At 44.6% G+C, this 20509-nt stretch overlaps 1 protein-coding gene across 6 annotated transcripts in view; it reads right to left on the bottom strand.

Annotated features, from left to right (window-relative positions):
• sash1a (SAM and SH3 domain containing 1a) overlaps positions 1 to 20509 on the bottom strand; it is a 159661-nt gene that overhangs the window by 37575 nt on the left and 101577 nt on the right. For 5 of the 6 annotated variants that reach the window (XM_060041525.1, XM_060041526.1, XM_060041527.1 and 2 more), the window contains exon 2: positions 7744 to 7872. In XM_060041525.1, coding sequence (XP_059897508.1) covers positions 7744 to 7872 — 129 coding nt within the window. Of the gene's footprint in view, positions 1 to 7743; positions 7873 to 15750; positions 16694 to 20509 lie in introns of those variants that run through there. The other variant, XM_060041530.1, reaches the window with a different exon arrangement.

Below are 20509 nucleotides of genomic sequence, written 5' to 3'. Positions count from 1 at the left end.
CACTCAGAAGCAGTTTTGTTTTTCCTTTGGCCGAGTTCTGGACAAGGAAGTCTAGGCCCCCACCACCCCCATCCTCCCACTTAACTTAATGTAGTGAGTGAGTGACTCTTAAAGAGTTAGAGACTTACTCAGAAGTGACCTAACCCCCTCTTAATGGGCTCTTTGCAGGGTGGTAGCCTAATGTACATCACCAAGTAAAAGCCATCAAAGAATGCTGAGCAGGCCACAAAACCCTAGCGTTTAGCCTAAACCCTACATTTATCACAGTGATCAACAGAAGATAGAACAAGGCTTATGCCAGTCAGTCAGCCAGGCTTTCTGTCTGTACCTACAGGATTACTTTCAGCTCCACCTAAACCACTGGCTCATAATTTAGCTGTCCATTTCGTCTGTTACATTACTCAAGCAGACCAGGATCCGGACATCTTCCGCGTTGGAGGGGCTAGGGGGTTTGTCGGAAGCGCTGTCGAAACATTCTGCCCAGCTGAGGGAGTAGGAGGATTCCCATAAGTCAATGAGCAGGTATGGTTTGATAAAAGTTGTTTTTATAATTACAAAAAGACGGCCAACGCAATTGGACATGTGTCCACGTTGTGCGCCACCGACACAATGCAAAGACCGCATGGTAGCATGGAAGGCGGGGGGGGAAGGTATGCCTTTCTAAACGACAGAGCAGAGCTTGCACCAGAATCAAAGAATGAATTGGCACAGATTCCTTAAGCAAAGCAGGGCTTTGGCAGTTAGCTGTTAAACAACCGAACTGACGCACAAAGACACCGAGGCGCCATTCCACACAGGTGGATTCTCGTAGGCGTGCACACGTATACATACACACACACAGACACACACACACACACACACACACACACACACAGGCTTTTCTTTTCATGCGTTTGATGTCTTTTGCTATCTGATGCTCCTTTGAAGGCGGCTCCGGTCTGTTGTGGCGAGGAGTGATACGCCCGGCTCTGGTTCTAGCCCGTGGGCGCCGTGCCCAAGGGGGCTACGGAGTGGGCCTCAGTATGGACAGAGCCTCTGCCAGGGACTGAGCAGTATAGACACAGTGCACAGCCCCAAAGACGGCTCCAAGTAAACGCACGCAATGCATAACACACGCACCGCGAAGAAGGATGGAGCTTCATCGCAAACGCACAAAATGTGGATGTGGATGAAGACATGCGGACAGGGACACACAAACACACGCACAAATAAAAACACACTGCCGCCTCCACTTTCACAAGATAGAGCTCCTAAGAGACAGACAGAACAGGGAGGGTCTTTGTGTCCCCGCTTGGTCTGCCATCTTTGGGAAGGAAAGAGGGAGGGAGGAAAGGGCAGTGGGCAAAAAAGACTAGGATGAAAGGATGTGTTTGGTAACAAAAAATAAATGAATAAATGAAACCCAAGTCAAACTCCATGCCATGCAATGTCTGTGATGAAATCTTCCATGATTTGTGTTGAGAACTCTTGCTGCAACATTGCTTGCTGTTGAACCCAAGAGAAACTTTGCACGTCGCTGGAGGATTATTGCAGCAGAGAACAGGGGAGGACGAGAAGTTGAACAGCATGCCAGAGCCTCACATATCTGACACGCAAGCTGAAGACGAATACCTCAAACTGATCAAAGCGTGTGATCAAAATATATGTGTTTGTGTGTCTATGTGGAAATGAGCTTGCGTCTGTCTGTGTATGCGTTTGGCTGAGCTACAACACACACACACACACACACACACCCAGAGGGAGCATGCTAGCCTTTACATGAACCCTTGAAAACTATAGCTGAGATACTGCCCTACTTAGTGAGTGTGAGTGTGCACGCGCGTGCGTGAGTGTGTATGTACGTGCGGTGCACGTGTGTAAGTAAGAATCCAGTGTGCCGAGCTCGCTCCATAATTGCTTATGCATGACTGTGAATTAAATAAAAGAAAAAGGCGAAAGAGGGAAATGTGGAGGGGGAGAGATCTCCTTTGAATTATTGTCACGATGTCTGAAGGAAAACACACAGCCACCTTTCAACGAAAGAGGTACGCCGAGTGGAAACATACACGCAAATATGTGCGTGTATGTGTGGAGAAACATTGTTAACATGTGTGGGTTTCAAGGTAGGGGTGAAGGTTAGCAAAAGGGGGTATGATTCTTCTGAATACTTCCCCAAAGGGAAACAGGGTTTTGTACTATTTTGACAACAAGGTCAGACACCAAATCTTGCGGGCTTGCGGCTATAGATTCAATGGAAAGGATGTCTGTGCTGGAGAAAGCGCATCCCTTTTCGCATTAAATTCCACCACTGAGTCTACCACACTGAAGAGTCCTCCCCCTGCCTGTGTTATTGTGAGCACGGGTCAGTGCCCCAGTGGGCGGCTGGGGTTGAAGAGGAGACCAGGTGGCCTGGAGGTGCACGTGCCAACTGGCATGACTTAGTTAGCCCCCGTATGGGCGTGGTTTGGGTTGGGCTGGCAACACCAGCCAAACAGCATCTGTGTGTGCGCGTGTGTGGTGTTTTGATTTTCGGTTTACCTGCCCAAAGTACCACATACACAAACAGGCTGTTTGGCTGGTGTTGCCATACCACCTGTATGTACATACAGGTAGGGGTGTGTGTGTGTGTGTGTGTGTGTGTGTGTGTGTGTGTGTGTGTGTGTGTGTGTGTGTGTGTGTGTGTGTGTGTGTGTGTGTGTGTGTGTGTGTGTGTGTGTGTGTGTGTGTGTGTGTGTAAACCGAACATCAAAACCATCAGGCCTGTAAAACGAGCTCATCCTGAGGATCTCCGAACGATGCGCACGCGCAAACGCACACAAGCACACGCACACACACACACGTAACTACACAAACGTATGCACGCACAATACATAAAGCAATGAGCGAGAGTAAGAGAAGAAAGGCAGGAAATCCTGGTTTTCGCCTTGGGGTGGGGGGAGAGGCAGGGTGAACCACAGTCTACCATACCACCCGTAAGCTGCTGTCCTGACTGATTCCATTTATGGGAAAGCAGTCAGTGCACGTACGCACACTAACACCTCAACTCTTGCTCTTTAAGAAGGGGTTCAGCGTGTTTGTAGTGTGGGTTTGGGAATCCCACCCGCAGCTCAGGAGCGAAATCAACCTGTGCAGTCTTTGATTTGCTCTCGAAATAAATACTAGTTACTACACATTCCAATGACATAATCCAGACTGACAAAGGCTCCAACATCAACCCTAGGGCAACTCCTGCACTAATCCTCAAGCAACAAACGCCACCTTTTGTGCACATTGTCTTTCTTGCTAGAGGGTTACACGGAAAGGGTAAATAAGCACAGGAGCAGGCTACAGGGTTTGTGTTTTGGTCTGCGTGCTGGGGGTCTAAATATCGCTTGACCTGACGCTCGCTTGACGGGTGAAAGTTACCCGGGCATTAACCCGTGACTACCCCCGTTGCTCACCTCACGGCTAAACAAAACACACAAAAGCACGTCGCGGCATGCATTCCAGCTCCCCCAGCTGACTGGCTAGGAAACCCATTACCCAGCATTCCAGCGGGATCAACCTCGATGGCCGCTGATTTGTGTTCACTGTCAGAAATGTTTATCTCCATGGAGGGGGAAAGTGTGCTGGCCAGCACCTAGAGGATATCGGTCAAAACGACCACGTTTTCCAATGTTAGCAGGAATGTCTGTTGACCCCGTGTTAACCTTAACCCTCACCTTTGGCCGGGAAAGAAAATGTGCTGAAAGACTCAAATTCCATAAATAGCAACACTGATTAATACAATAGGTGCCCCCCGTTCCCCCCCCCCCTTCGCTTATACAATTTCTTCATGTCTCCAGATGCCGCTTCAATTTCTTGTCTGACAGCGCCTGTCATTTCAAGTATGACATCTCCTTCGGGCAGCTCAGTCACCATACCTGTCAGGCAGCCTTGTGCATGCCCCAAGCTCATCTTTCCCGTAGCCTTTTTATTCTTCCTCCTCTTGATGTATTAGCGCGCTTTCATAACTACATTACCAACCATGGTTGAGACAGCACTTCAGTGGCTGTCAGTTTGCACAGATTGACAAGATTAGAGCCAAGCAACATGAGTTTATTGGAAAATAAAAATTGGAGACAAAGTACGTCGACACTTAAAGTACGCATAATAGGTGTAACCGAATGGGACATTAGTAAATTGTAGTTAGTTATTAGGATTTGCTATAGCATAGGATCTGCTACAGGCTAGATAGCATTTTTTCACGTAATAATGAACTAAACGTAACCACAATTCCTACCAGAAGATCATCACCAAAAGATCAATGACATTCATCTGAGATTATTTTTAGAAAAAGTATTATGTGTTGAAAACAACATACATTGAATAATATAAACGCTCATCATTATGAATCTTGGCCAGGACTCCCTTGAAAAAGGTTTTTAATCTCAATGGGACTTTCCTGGTTAAATAAAGGTAAAATAAATAAATAAATAAAAACCTCTACATTGCGTTGGTAAATAGTGAGGGGAGTCACGCAGGATTCATTTTCTGCACAAATATAAAGCTCAGCTTCATCTTCATTCAGTTCAAATCAAATCCTATTTCTAATCCTTTGTGCCTGAAATTTCCCAGCCGCAGTCACTTGAAACAACACATATGTCCAAGCCGCTGAACATGCAGCTTCCTCGCAATACTTTCCACTGGCCTACAGAAACAAGGCTTATCTGGCCTTCAGCCACACACGGAGTGAGAACCAAGCGGCCAGCTCCAGGCCCCCCTATAGGAGAACTGGCAGGACCCCGCGAGATGCAGGCTAATCCAATGAGTCTCATTCCCAAGGGATGTGTTTGTTTAACCCTTTGTAGCGTTCCGCCACTCATAACACACACAAGAAGATGCGTGAGGCCTGACTGAGCGGAGGTTTTACAGGAAACGAGACCACAAGATAGCCATCTGGGGGATAGAGCCTCCATCATCGGTTCTCAGAGGCACGCAGTGAAGTCCCTCAGCTCAGCACAACAGGGACAAATACCATCACTTAGTGGATGGAGTGGGGCCCTCTTGAGAGCCAGGGAGACGTGTTGGGAAAACCAAAACAAGCCAAAAGGCTGATTGCAGGATTTGGAAAGCACATGAAAACAGGGAGCAAGTCCTAGAAAACAGATTAAGTAGCCTGCAAACGCTAACAAACATGATGCCTTGAGCTACATTGATACACGTTTTTTTATTGCTTGGTTGTTATCGTGACCTACGCAAAGCAATTACACAGGAATGGATGTGGATGGCTGTGGGGTCTTGGATGTTTCAGCAGAACAACTTTTAACCAGGGTTATCATATGCGAACACATGAACCTTAGGGCACTCACTGTGAGTCGCCCCATTTCTCACTGTCAACTGCCATGTTTAACATGACGGTTGACAGTGGAAAATTACCTCCCTAAAACTCTTACTTGAGCCTGTGTCGAGTGCACAGAGAGGGCGAAAGGGCAGGGAGAGGCAGCAGCTACAATGACCTTTGGGTCCCAGATGCTCACTCAAGAATATATTGGTTCTGTGGGATGCCTTATTAATTAAAGCTTGCTATCAATACGAGCGGTGTGTATTGATGTGTATTGATTTTGTATTAAAAGTTGGTGGTCCAAAAAAATAAAAGAACACTAGAAATAACAACTTTTACAATGAAACGAATAAATAGAAAGGTGAGGCTCCGAGTGGGAGGGATCAACGACGTGTTATGACAGGTACTTCCCTGAAGACATTGTACCTTAGGGACTTGCTTGCTAAATTTCATCCTGATGTGACCTGATAACACCCTTACCTAGTATGGCCAGCTGCTATTGGTCCCTTGGGACACTGCTAGATGAGACTGGCCGGCAGCCAGTGACTTTTGGCACCCCCCTCACCACACAATAGTCGTGCCCCTTTAAGCATGCGTTTGTCTAACCCTAACCCTCGTCTGTCTTGATCCGATGCCGGCTGTAATTTCTCAGAGTTTTCCTCAGTTGCTCCTACCATGGGATCCAGTCCCCAGTATTTTTCCAGAGTTTAAGCGCCATAGAGTTTGAGCCAATTGGCAGAGGCCAGGACTTCGCCTACTGTCATGTCTCCAAGTCAGGAGACATGATACCAGTCCAGAGGGGAAAATGGTGCAGTGAAAGTGAGTTCAGTGATATGATATGTTTACAGATTAACTCAGGAGGATTCATCATTTGTAGCCCTTTCGTAAACTGGCAGAAGTTATGCAAACCATTATCTAGCTCTTTCCCCATGGTTAACGGCTGAAATATGAACAGATAGTTAATGGTCTATATGTGTTCAGGAGAGCGGTCTAATGATTGGGTAATGTACTGGACCACTTTCGGTTTTGCTTCAAAGCAGGTCTGAATTGTTGTATATAGGGCAGGATGTCTGAATAATGATAGAAGAAAGGGATAAACTAATCGCCATATTGCTTTAATTTCTTCCCCTGCTTCAAACAACTTTTTGTTATCATGCAACCCCTGCCCCCCTCTCCCACCCCCCGTTTCACCATCACCCTTATTTTCCATGTTCTGAGTCCAGGCATCCGTTCTCCTCAGTCCTGCAGGATAAAGACTACAACCCTGATTGCTTCCTTCCCACTGGTTTTATGTCCTAAAGACCAAACTCAGACAAAACTCCTCCCGGCGATGCAACGCCCAGAGAGATGACCCACATTCTTCCCCAACATTCATACGGAGCAGCTCACTGAGCAGAGAAAGAAAAAGAGGGAGAACTCGTTCATGGAGACACAAAGGGAACACAAAACACATGATCAGATGCAGGAACATCCCTCCGTAGTCTTGACATCGCACTTGGCCCAAAAGTATTTATTCTCGGCTGCAAACTGTGAGAACAGGATGTCTGCCAGCAGCCCTCAGGGTGAAAAGCTCCATAAGTCACCTCTACCGTCCTGATCCGGGCTCCTGACCCAATAAATAAGAACCACATGGTCGGCTGCAGAGAGCACCAGCATATGTAAACTCCTTGATTATTTATCTATCAAAGGCAATGCCTCTGTCCTCTGCCTCTCACTAAAACCAAGATATCAGCAGTGACAAAGTGAGAGAGATAAAGACATTCAAATGCTTAGTGTGTGTGCTTGTGAATATGCTCAGAGCGGAATTCCAAAGGATTAATTCCTTTCCTCAGAATCGTTCCTATCATCTTGAAAGCCATTCCTAAAGATAGCGGCACTACTTGTCACCGAACAAGACATTTATTGCTTTGATTATCCGACAATTTGAGCTAAATTGTTTAGAAGTAGAGGATTTCCCTGCTTTTTTTGGTTGCGTTTCTATACATTTAAAGCCAAATTACACAACTATCAAATAAAAATATGTGAAAGGGGGTTCTTGGGCGGTGTATGTCGAGATCTTCGCCCCATGGGGCAACACCAGTAGCATTCTTCCACACCTTTGTCTGTAGCTTGGCAACCAAAAGGGTGCCCCACTACCCTACATTCTACTCAAAGGACCCCCAAACCCCCTGCAGGGGCCAGAACCCAGATACATTCAGATCCTGAGAGCCCACCGTGCTGTTTTGGGGGAAAAAAGTCAGCAACTCTACCCTTGCATGCATATTAATGCTTGTCCAATTTGTTGTTGTTTTTGTCAGTTTCGGAACAGCAAATAAATACCCTGTAATTTATTTATACACCTGCATGTTGGGCTACACCGTTTCACACAATCATTGACAGACATTGACAAAACATACATTACTTGGAACTGAATTTGGAGCAAAAAAATTGGTGCCGTTTGTGTTAGTACTCAAATCCCTCACCATGTCGAGATCCTGGGAGACACGTCGCTTGCGTAGCTCCTCCATGCGATCGCTGACGTCACTGAAGCAGGTGTTGTAGTACTCAGAGTACTCCTGGGCCAGGTCATCTATGTTGCCCAGCGAACCATCCTGGAGGAAGACAGGGGAGGGAGGGGAAGGGTTAGCTCAATTAGATCCATTGACTCTACTCATCAAATCCATTGACCTCCAACGTTAATGACATAATGAATTGCCTCAGACCTGCCATTTCACCTGATAAAAAGCCCCTCAAAAATCGACTTTCCCATGCATATACTGCTATAGAATCATCTACATTGGTAATCTAACGATCCGGATAAAGGGAAAGGCATTAGATTAGGTCTACATTGAATAATAACAACCCAAATACCTAAACAATGTAGAATTTAGGATATCCTGGTAATCAAAGCATAAGCGGTTATGTTTGGACTGGCGGCACATAGCATGGTTGACCTGAATTGATCCAATTAATTGACCATTCATTTTACAAGATTTCCATTTACGTCAGATCACTGCGGGTATGTCAGTGTATGGGTAGGTACGTCACCGTGGCTCAATGTGAAACAAGGTGGTCAGGTTTATGTTTCATGTATTTGCCTTTACCCTCCACTGGGCCATAGCACCCCTCCACACCCCATAAATACCAAGACACCCACTGCTAGAACATGAGACGCAAACACTTGCCCACACACGTGTATGTGTGGGAGAACTTCTGTTCTTTACACTTACCATGCAAACACATCTAGGAATAATTTTACCTCAGTCTTCATATTTTAAACATTCAATATTATACAAAATCCTGCCCAAATAGTGACTTTGGCAGAACATTTTATTTTTCTGGGTTGGGTTGTTCGCTGAGGCCAGGGTAAGGAACATCGTGTTGCCTCTTTGACATTCTGCGAACATTAATCCAAACACGCTCTTCCGGCCTGCTATAGTTTAGGCCAGCACAGTTCCTGTCTTTGTGTGCGAGACATATGTTTGGTGTTGAAGAAGGAAGCCCAGTCTCAAATAAGACTTTACTAAACTGGAATGCATGGTATACTATTGTAGACAAGCCTTTAGATCATGTTCAGAAACAACCAGTCATCTGTGTAACCTTAACAACCCTTGCCCTTTGTGCTAAGAAAACAATAAAAAGTGCTGAGAAAACAATAAACACTAATATAGATATTTCAACAAGCTTTAGCCAGAAACATGTGGAGGTGTCACGTTAAAATTGTACCGGGGGCGAACGCGATCGTCTGTTGCCTGGCAACGGGCGATCGCGTCGAATGACGTAGGAAGGTTCTTGAACATTCGCAAACTTTCATGCTCGTTCATTGCACTCCTTCATTGAGCGTGACAAGACAGGTTTTTGAAACCTGCTTCAAACACTCAGTTTACTAGCTAAATTCGATTAAACAATTCAATACAATACAAATATAAAGTAAAACAAGTGTTATCTAGCGATCCGTTATCTGTATTATGTTATTTCGTCTTTGGAAACATGAGCCGAATGTTTTTTGAAACCTGCCCGGCAACGGACAACCCAATCAAATCAGTTGTCAAGTTGTCAACAACTGATGACGTAGGCCGGTACAATTTTCGCCCCCGGTACAATTTTAACGTGACAGAGGCGTTTGTTCCAACGGCTGCTATTTCTCTAATCCAAGACATTTAGCTATTTGCAAATTTTTCCCGATCTAACAGTACAAGGACGATTTATATTCAGGCCAGATTTCAATGTTATCAGAATTGAGAAGTTTCGGATTCGATGTAGCATCATATCAATTTCAAGCAAACTTTCTATTAAAAGGGGGAAGGAAAATGATTTATATATTACTAGTAAGGCTTACAATACTTCGCTGCCTTGGTAAAGATGTAGCAGTGATGCCCGACTTGACTATTAATTCAGTGTTGACCTAATCTGTGCCAGGCAGACAGCTAGCATTAAGTCAGAGTTAAGAACAGCCTCTCTCTCAGTGTGTCTCCCTCAAGCGGACTCACTATCTTAGTGCCAGGCCACGGCTGAATGGATCACTGTGGAGTGTGTCTATGCCCGGGCCACACACGAACACACACACACACAAACATACACAACTGACCATTAGAGATCACCGCTGAGATGTGTTCTGTCAACACCTAGAATGAAAAAACATTGCTGTGCACGTATCCACACAAACCGGGCATTCAAAAACAACATGGTGCTCCCACCAAACTGAGTTTGAACCAATACAGCAATTCCAGAACCTTCCTAAACCCATACCTAAAACTGTCCGTATTTATACCAAGGATAAGTCCTGTCCTCCCTCCTGATTCGTTTAACCTCTTCACCCCATCTTGCTCTAAGAGTTCCATCTATGTCCACACATATGGTTTGTGGATGGTTAGGAATCCCACACGGGCGCTCCCTCCCTAGGTTAAGCACATGTTTTCCCCCTTCATCCCTCACAATGTCCCAAAGCATGGCCTCATTAGACCGATGCCGAAAGGTTTTAATATCCGAACGAATGCCAGGCCTGCACTGATCTATTCGCCGTGCCCAAGAGGAGGGCAGAGGAAACGTATCCTGAAGGAACGCTCCCAGACGGCCCAATTAAGGGATCGCAGTAATGGATTAGTCAGGGAAAAGTAGGGGGGCAGCGGACAGAATCTGCCCACCGCAGCAGATGCAAGGTTTGCTCTGAAGCCACTCTGGACCCAGCGCTCCTGGGGAGAACAGCTGGATGACGCCATGTAGGCCAGAGCTAGGGTTAGGGTTAGGGCTCAGGTCCGTCCGGGGCTCTGCTCGCCCATGGCGTAGAAAGACGCAGATTGTTTAAAGTTTCACAAGTAGGTATGTGCCTATTGTGTGTGTGTGTGTGTGTGTGTGTCTGTCTGACGTGTCTTCTACAGCCGCTGTGAGCTCATCAAGAGCTCGTTTCAGCTGGCCCCAGCTGGGAGGCTACGAGTAGGGAGGCCCCCGCCAGGGCAACAGTACATCCGAAGACACCCCATAAAGCATATCTACACATAGATCTCTCTGTGTGTGTGTGTGTGTGTGTGTGTGTGTGTGTGTGTGTGTGTGTGTGTGTGTGTGTGTGTGTGTGTGTGTGTGTGTGTGTGTGTGTGTGTGTGCGTGTGCGCGCGCAGGAGAGAGAGAAACAGTGCTGGGGATGGAGGAAATTACATGCAAGAGACTGATGATCACCCATGGAAAATGGGGAGTGAGATTGAGTATGCTAGATTGACAGTGTGTGATTTGGCTGGGGGAGAATATGGGTGTGTTTCAATTTTTGAGTCAATCCAACACTTGGGGGTGGGTGGGGGGAGATAGTGAACCACATAAGGCCCTGAGTAGTCCCCGTGATTTTAGGTTGGGGTCAGGGAGGCAGGGGGATGATTTGTAGGCCAAATGTGGTGTGAGAGGGGCTTAAACATCTGGCGTCTAGCATGAGAGACACTTGAAAGAAAACTATCTGTAATAAAAAGGAGAAGGCGTGTTTCCTGCTGCTATAATATACAGGTCAGTGTATGGCTCTGTATGTTATAGTGAGCATGGCTGAACAGTAACACAAGAGAATAAAAGAGATTATTTACATTAGTTTTACACATTTAAATGGGTGGTTGTGGAGTGATAGATGTGGTCTTCTTGGGATGGGCTTTGATTGAGTTGGGTCTCAACTGCCTAGATGATGCACTAAAGGCCAACACCCCATGTCCGATTCAGTCAATTGTTACAAACACAATATAGAGCAAACAAAAGCAAAAGTATGCTCTTTCAAGATTAAACGTCATATATTTACTGCTGAACACAGGTACAGGAAGCCCAATTCATGAGGACATCCAATTTTCCTCATGACAAAGATTGTATAGTTTTATAGTGCTAACAACATAAGGACGATGGACAGGGAAATTCATTTTTGTATCATATTGTTTTCAGTCATATTATGTATTCAAGTTAACTCATTCCTGTTGCAAGATGCAGAGTTCATTTCCGGCCTCCCCTACAAATTAACTGAGGGGATTATAAATCTAGCACGAGTGAATGAAATTGCAAAGGTTATGTATCACATGAGACGAGGCAGTGCGGTTCAGCATGTGTGTGTGCAAACAGCAGAAACAACATTAAGGCCTAATGACGTCTGCCTGCTTAATCAATTAGCCATGGGATTCCTTGCATTCTTGTCACAGTGCCGGATTGCATCTGAATGCAATAACTGTAAATAAGTATGGCAATGGCACTTGCAGCAGTTTGCATTCATGTTTTTGCATGATTATTTGCATGATTCGTGCACCTTTTGGGTTGTGTCTTCATGGTTGAATGCAATTATTGTTATTTGGTTTGCACAAAACCAAAATAAATTATATGTAACAGATATGCACTTTAGTTTACATTCTAAACTGACTGAGGGACTTTATGTCAACATTTTGCCGTTTGTTCATTCTTAATTGCCTTACAAAAGGTATTTAGACTAGTAACACATCATTCAAAATGTAACCTTTTTGTCAATCATTCGGTTGTTGACTGACATCCATTTCTGACTGGGCTTACTCAACATCAAAAAGAACACCTTGTCCAATGAACATTACAGTACATTTCGATAATCATTTGTTGGAGGCATACTTTTACCCAAGGTTAAAAATGTAATCTAGTAAATCTAGTGGAACACTTCCCAAGTATTTCCATTGATCTGGAGGATCTAGCCCGATACATTTTGACATCTATTGCTGTGTTCCCTTAAACTTCCGCAGAAAAAAAAAATGGATGTTATCAAAAGTTATCCGTGTGTCACTTCTAATACATACACCACCATAAGGGTAACACATATCACAGAAATAATATCTGGTTAAGTATAAATAAAGTTGTACAAGAGGAAAAACTCCAGCAAGTGAGGCCCATTTCATGGCTGCTGTCAACTAGTCATGCCCCTGGCCCATGCTTAGAGAGCAGTGCCATGTTCCAGCTTTCACCACTAAATTAGGAAACTTTTAAACTAAACTTTTTACCTTGACACACTGTCAAAGTACATACTTGTTTTTTAAAGGCAGACTAAAAGGTTTGAAAAATAACCGTAGAGATCTGAGTCTGTTGTGTTTTGGTCTGTTAAGGCTCCTAGGTACACATTCCTGACCGTGCCGATTTTTCATAGTGAGCCGGTCACGTGGGTATTGAGTTATGGTGCACATGGCAGAAGCCATTGTTAAAAGGGACACTCTGGTGACTAGCCGTTCTGTAGAGAAGGAACAATGGCAACAGATGACAATAAAGTAATCCATCTGATGTAATGCAAGAACGTCACACAGCGCAATTACTTTCACCTGATACACACGCCCCTTGGCAAGAAACGCATGGGGCTGGAATAGCCCATCTCTGGCTTACATTGAACTGCATTGTTGTCTCACTTGAAACAATGAAGGCAACAGAATGATGTGGTTTTTCTGAGTCATAAATACGTCAACCTGTGACTGTAACCCAGAAAGATCGACCGTGCCGAGTTATTCAGTGATGGATATTAAAGGTGGAATATCTCTTGTGATTTTAGATAGCATCAAGGGTCCTTCCACACACTACAAATAAGGAATAGGTATTTGCAATCAGCTAACTGTATACAAGTGCTACTGGATGAGACAGTGCAGACACACCACTGTGCTTTAAAAAGTGACAGCGGGTCTGTCATGAAGTTGGAACTGCTACAAGTCAGGATGCAACACATGCCAACAACTGCAGTATCACTAATCATTGACCTAATCTTTCAGCGGTCTGGTTTGTCGGCTAAGGATTTGACCAGCCTTTTCCAACCTCTGACCGAAAGGGATTTGATTTACTCCACGGAGATCATGCAACAGTCGGGTTATTGAATAGTGTACCTCACTAGTTGCATTAGGACCTGGTTATCTTAAACAATGGTCATGCAGGAAGCCAGGAGGAAGGCTGTCGAGGATAGGCAGGGCAATGAGTCAAAGTCCCATCACCACCCACAGAGCATCCTGAGGATGTCAGTGAGTGTACGAGAATTCAGCATCATCACTTTAACAGAGGAAATCCACCAAGGCCCTATAACACCATGACGGGACAGGAGAGGTAATGGAGAACCAGGAGGAGCACATCTGAGCCAAACTGGGAAGTCACGTACGCATGACATAAAAAAGTACATTGAACTATTTCTGTTTGCTAAAGGTGTGCTTCAGGATTGGGGTGGACTTGTAATCAAAACCTGAATTCAGCATAGGCACAAACATCAGGAATGTTACCTAATAAACTTGAATAGCTTTCTGTTAAAGAGAATCTTTAACCAGGCTCAGGTACAAAATGTAATATTCAGTTCAGACAAACCATGCCTCAGGAGGTAGCTAGAAAAGCCTTTAGGTCTCGAGAAGTGGGCTGCATTCAGGAATAAAACCCAACTCAAACATCAGTTAATCCAAACGCTTAACGATGTTTCTACTCCAGCTCTACGACGCCCCAAACTGCCTTTGAATTTCAACTTAGAGCCTGTTTACGCAGCTCCGAGCCCCAATATATGACTGGCCCACATTGGCATTCTCATTAGACACATTCCACCCTGTGCTGGCATGTATGGTTAACCTCAAGGACACAGGGCACAGAGAATAGCTCTGACCTTAGAGCTACAGTCAAAATAATGAACCTCATTACAAGGTGACCAAACCTATATTGAACTTTAAACTGGATAATGAGCACGTTCTGCAAATGTCAGTGAAACAGTGGTACTTAACAGTCTTAACACTTTTTGGGGGGGATTATTATTGGTTTATGCACTTCTGTCTGATCCTAATCAGTACAGACAGACACCTATTATAACTGCCAAGTTTAGGCATGTCCTAAATTGCAAAACATCAATGTCAAATACATCTGGAACTTTATGCTGCTTCAATGGGCTTTGGCTTACCCAATTTCAAAAGGTCATTCCCACACAGGACCACCCCCCCCCCCCCCCACAAAACAAAAGCCATTGAAAACGCATAACATAGTGTGACAGCATTGCCATTTTAGCTTCAGGGTGATAGGGTAAGACATCGTGCTTGGGTAGCTGATTACAAAAATGGTATAAAGAAACAAGATTGAAGATTAAAATTTAACTAAAGGAAAAAAAGTTGGTTCATCAACCATCTATATATCCATGTGTGTAAGAACAATGTGAAAGATAAGCAATGCCTGGGAGACATTTGGCTCCAGGCAATACAGCCATTAAAATATCTTAGTTAGGAGCAACCGTCTCCTGCCCTGTTTCATGGCACAAGACAGCCTCTCACAACAACCCTCTCTGTTGTGACACACACACACACACACACACACACACACACACACACACACACACACACACACACACACACACACACACACACACACACACACACACACACACACACACACACACACACACACTCGAATGATCTGTGGTCTTGTTCAGTTACGATTTTTAGAAATTAAAAAAGTTATTCATATTTACATAACATTTCCAACGTCAGAAGCAAAGGTTAGGTTATTCCTCTAGTTGAAAAGTTGACTACACATCAAGCACTAAAAAAAACATCCAATAAAGCAGTTCCGTTATGTATTCATTCTAGAAATGTTACTTTAGTTGTCTGTCATGATCTCTCTAACCTTCACTATCCACTTTACCAGAGCATCCCTGGTGGAGCCCAAACGGAAACATCAGCACATGGAAATGTACTAAAACGACAACGTGGAATCAACATCAAAAAACTGACCCATAGTTGTGAAAACACAGTGACCAAAGGGGGGTTAAATAAATGCAACAACAGAGAGAGCATACCATATTTTCACTCGACTCGGCTCCTGTATTGATTGAAATCTCGAGTATTTCGGGTTACAGCTCCCTCGAATCCCAAGTCATATGTGAGGGGGTTCAAAACGTGGTGCTCACCGGTGTTTTGATTCGTGATACGGCTAAACCAACGAGGCCACACAATAGCCAATAGTGTTCCTTTAAGGGACGAGGGTGAGAGGTTATCTGTAATTAATCCTACAGTCCTAGAACTTACCAGCATTCCCATTACATCCGTCCACAGCTGGGAGAAGCTGTCGGACACTGCGCCGTCCGCCTCGGGCTCCGCGGCGGTGGTGGAGGAGGCAGCAGCGGCCCCCTGTTCACCTTCCATGACTTTTATCAAGTGCTATTTTTGCCACTAGCAAACAGACTCAAACCAAGCCCATGAGCAGCGGTCTTACAACAAACAATAGTTTAGATCCAACGTGATTGAATTAAAAGACGTATTTCGTTTTCAGTCGTTTCTTTTAACAATTAAATGTTCTAAAAAGTGTGACAGGCGAAACAAGAGACGACATGGTGAGTCCATGTTCCCAGCGCGGTGTTTTCTTCCAATGCAAACGCACCCTGCTTGCCAAATGAGTGAACAAGTATGTTAAAAAAACAACAACAACCGTAGTCTCGAGCTTCGCATGAGGTCATTAGTTCTCTAAACTTTTCTTCGCGGGTTCCAACCCTGGGCACGAGCCGAATCCGATCCGAGGGAGACGTTGCTCACGTGAGGGAGCAACCAAAAAAACAATATATTCCTCCGGTAGTTGGGAGAGAATGAACGGAGGCGGTGGATGTGAGCCATCAACAAAGCAACCGAGGAACTCCGAGTGTAACAGAGATGAAAAAAGTAAGTAAGAGATAGAGTTTAAAGAACTCGAGCCGGTCGATATTCGTTCACGCTTGGCTTGCTCCTTCAATAGTGAGCTCCCCCCTCGCTCCACCCGTCTCACTGTTCACCCGCTCCTCCCAGCGAAACATTACAGAAGCACAGAAAAGTTGGCCGTGTGTCAAAGAGTTCCTTTAGCTAACTTCCACGGATAATCTTTTCTTTACACTGTTTCTTTTTGGAGGGGTCGGGAAACTCGTACACAAAACTATAAAGGACGTGTGTGTGTGTGTGTGTGTGTGTGTGTGTGTGTGTGTGTGTGTGTGTGTGTGTGTGTGTGTGTGTGTGTGTGTGTGTGTGTGTGTGTGTGTGTGTGTGTGTGTGTGTGTGTAAATATATATATATATATATAGCTTTTATTTCACCCAGTCCGGGTTTAGGTGCTGTATCCTCGACTGTGTGCCCTACAGTGTATGCTGTCTCGAATCAAACAAAAGCACATGGATATGTTTTCACGGGATGACATGCACCGTGGCATGTGCTAAAACGGTTGAATTGTTTCACTCCTGTTGTTTACCGCATAAATAATCTACTTTAACCCAGTGAGGAAATTGGAGCCTCCCAATGATGTGCCTGTTTGCCATGCCAGCCTCATTTGAATAACTCCAAAATAAAGAGAATGAACTTTTAGAAAAAAATAACTGAATCGCGTTATTTACAAGCATGAAATCGCAGAACGATGCCCACTGTTCAGCCTTGTTGTGTTGGGCTCTTCCAGTACGCAATCCCATTGTTTTGAAGAAGCCATGGGAGTGTGACCGCTGTCTTGCCCCTTTTGCCAGAAACAGGGAACTGCGTCTGGTAAGCCGCAACAGCTGCCAGGGCTCGTGACAGACGCAAGCACGACCAGAGTGATAGACAGAGGAGCAGACGGTGAGACGGACATATAGAAAGAGGAAATTCTTTATTCCCACAGTTATTTTTAACGTTTTTAATCAGTATTGAAAGAAAAAAATGATACAATCAGACACACTTCCCTTAAAGGCTTTGGGGTTGAGTTATCCTTTCATTCCTATCAGTAATGCAATATGCCTGAATGTGTGTTCCTCCTGGATTTGGCTACTGCAATGGTAACTACTCTGTAGACTACAAAGTAAAAAATAATCATCCTTCATCCTAAAAGACCAAAATATCAATGTAAGCCTCCTAAATAGTGACGGTAGCAGTACTAGTTCAGTACTAGCACATACAGTTCTTCTTTTTGATGTTGCATATGTGTTGTAACTTTTTTATAAGCCCCTTAAACGTTGATACCTTTGGTTGTGATCATTGACAGACAAAACATAGTTTCTGGACACCATTCAATCAGTGAGAGCCCTTGGGGTATGGGGCAGGGTCAAAAGACCCAGGGTTACAAGCAGCTCCAACGATGTACGCCTTGCACTGTGAACACGTCCAACGCGTCATCCTACAATGTGGAGCTTTGTTCATCGGAGACCCTTCAACCCAAGAGGCCTTCACCCACTGACCTGATCGCCAACGCCCACCCCCCTTCTTATTTTTACAATGGCACGGCCATCTGCATGTGCCGGTCTATAAGTATCCTCACAGTGCAGTTTCTCTGAAAGGATTATCACATTTCTCGCATGTACAAAGATGTAGTGGATCACCATGTCTCCTATCCCAAAGGAAGAGTCCCCCCCCCCCCCCCTCTCCTTCCCGCCCCGGCTGGATTTCCTGACCCCCACCTGGATGGGTCTGAAACTAACAGGGTCAGGAGGCTACCAATCGGGAGGAAGCAGGGGTCTGTTGACTCAGTGCTCTTATCAAACATCACAAGCACGTGTGTGTGTGTGTGTGTGTGTGTGTGTGTGTGTGTGTGTGTGTGTGTGTGTGTGTGTGTGTGTGTGTGTGTGTGTGAGACGGAGAGAGTACGAGGCGCATACTGATAAAAGCACGCTATGCAATGTCTGCCCTATCACACCAATTGAAAACCAAGGTGTCACGTCGTCAGACGTAGACAAGCTGTCTTTCGTTAAGTGGGAGGAGGGAATTCAATTATTGCTGAGTGTATTTCCACTAGTTGATCTCAATTTTTTAATTACAATTGTTTTCTACTCTGCATTTGCTTGGAATGAAAAGAAACTCACAATCAACAGCAGAACCTTAACAGTTTCCAAATGGAAACTCGGGTTGGAGAACGTTCAGGAATGAGCTTTAACACATGGAAGACCTGTAAATGATTTGCGATAAAGATGTGCATAGCTCTTCAAAACGATTCAAACATGGAAAGGATTTGCAAACATATGGGTCAGCTTGTGCAAAAGATGATGTCATGTATATAAAACTTTGATATATATTTAGTTTATCTTTGACCAATGCTTGGAAGGCGCAACAGCATGGCCGCCACGCATGCAATCATACTGCCTGTCCTTTCTGACACAACTCTGTCTGACGGAAAACTTCAATCTTCAATCATTTTATTGTCAATGTAACCTCCTAATAACATGCTTGTCTTTCCCATTGAATGTGTGTGTTTACTTAACCATAGTGGTTATCGCACACACACACACACACACACACACACACACACACACACACACACACACACACACACACACACACACACACACACACACACACACACACACACACACACACACACACACACACACAGTGGGGACTTAGATTGATAGAATAGATCTCTCTCCCCTGTGGAGAGTGGGCCAGGGGGGGAGTTTTTGGGGAGTTTCTGGAGAGCATCAGACGTCCTTATGAACCCCTGCAGGCATCAGCGAATCCTATAGGAACTTTAGTGAGATCGCATCTGCTCCTCACAACCACACACCCCATCACCTGGGTCTATTCATTGACCGAAACACACACAGTCCCAGAGGCGATAGAAAACAAGCTCTTTGGTATGTAGTCTACAGGCGACAAACCTCTGTAAAAGGTGACTCGCGCCCCACTAACATGTGTGCTCGGAAGTGTTAAGCAGTATAATTTCTCATAAAGAGTGTAGGAAGGGGGAAAATAGTATTTTATGTTGGAATGATGTTAGCATCTTGAAACGATATAGCTGCAGCAGTATGATAATGCTACATATATTGTATAATTAGCTTATTGTTCCCAAACTCTAGCTTTCACAGAGCTCACATCATGAAAAATATAGGTAAAAAAAACATTACCGTCATTACGTTTGCGTAAAACCTACTCTATGTCAAGAGTCAAACCGCTCATGTTTAGTATAACCCTCCAGCGTACTGCCTGTACCAACCGGCTCTTGTCGTGTAAGATTATCTTGAATACCAAGCCTCTGGCCCTAAACACAGACGGTCTCAAATCAGCGGAGGAGACATGAAGGTGGTGGTGGGGGGGGGGGGGGGGGGGTAGATAAGAACAAGAAGCAGAACAGAGAAGATAAATTGGAGGACTAGGGGAAGGGGACGAGATAAAGAGGACAAGAAGATGGTGGCCAGAGGAGGGAAGGGAGGGGAAAGCAACAAAGGATAGATTAAACATGAATTAATGAAGTGGGTATTAGTCTGAGATTTATAGTGTGGGAATAGGTGAAGGACCCTGAAAACAATGAATGAACAAAGGACAATGTATCAGAGGATGGAAATAGAGAGGGTAGTTAAACAGAGAAGAGAGGTAAAAGTTTGGTGAGAAAAGCAGAGGTGTTGCTCAGGCATCTCCCCAGATAGATGGAGTGAGAGTGACCTTAAGGAGTCAGGAACCTCCATGCTTTAAATACAGCCCCTGCAGGGGGGGTCATAATCTGCTCGTAGTAGGCGGTGGTGGTGGGTGGCGGTCATAGGGGAGGTGATTGACAGCATGTCCAGACGCAGGTCAGGAATTCAACTTGTAATGGAGAAGCATACAGTGTTCCAGGGTTGCATTCAGTACTACACACAACACGGATTTGAGTTGCGCCACAATTATTTGAACAAATATGGGCTTTGTTTAATTATTAATGATTACTAATTGATCTGTATTTCATGGATTTTATTTAAGTGTCCATACTATATATTCTTTATTTTTGCATTTTTAAATACAGGTTTTTGTTTGTTTCTTAAAACCGGTTATTTTGTGTTATTTCCACAACAACACTCCTTTGGTAATTTATTTATTATCTTTGGTAATTGTTCAT

The sequence above is a fragment of the Gadus macrocephalus genome, chromosome 21 (genome assembly GCF_031168955.1).
Source record: "Gadus macrocephalus chromosome 21, ASM3116895v1".
NCBI lineage: Eukaryota > Metazoa > Chordata > Actinopteri > Gadiformes > Gadidae > Gadus > Gadus macrocephalus.
The sequence above is the reverse complement of the archived record's forward strand: the minus strand, read 5'-3'. Positions and strand labels throughout refer to the sequence as shown.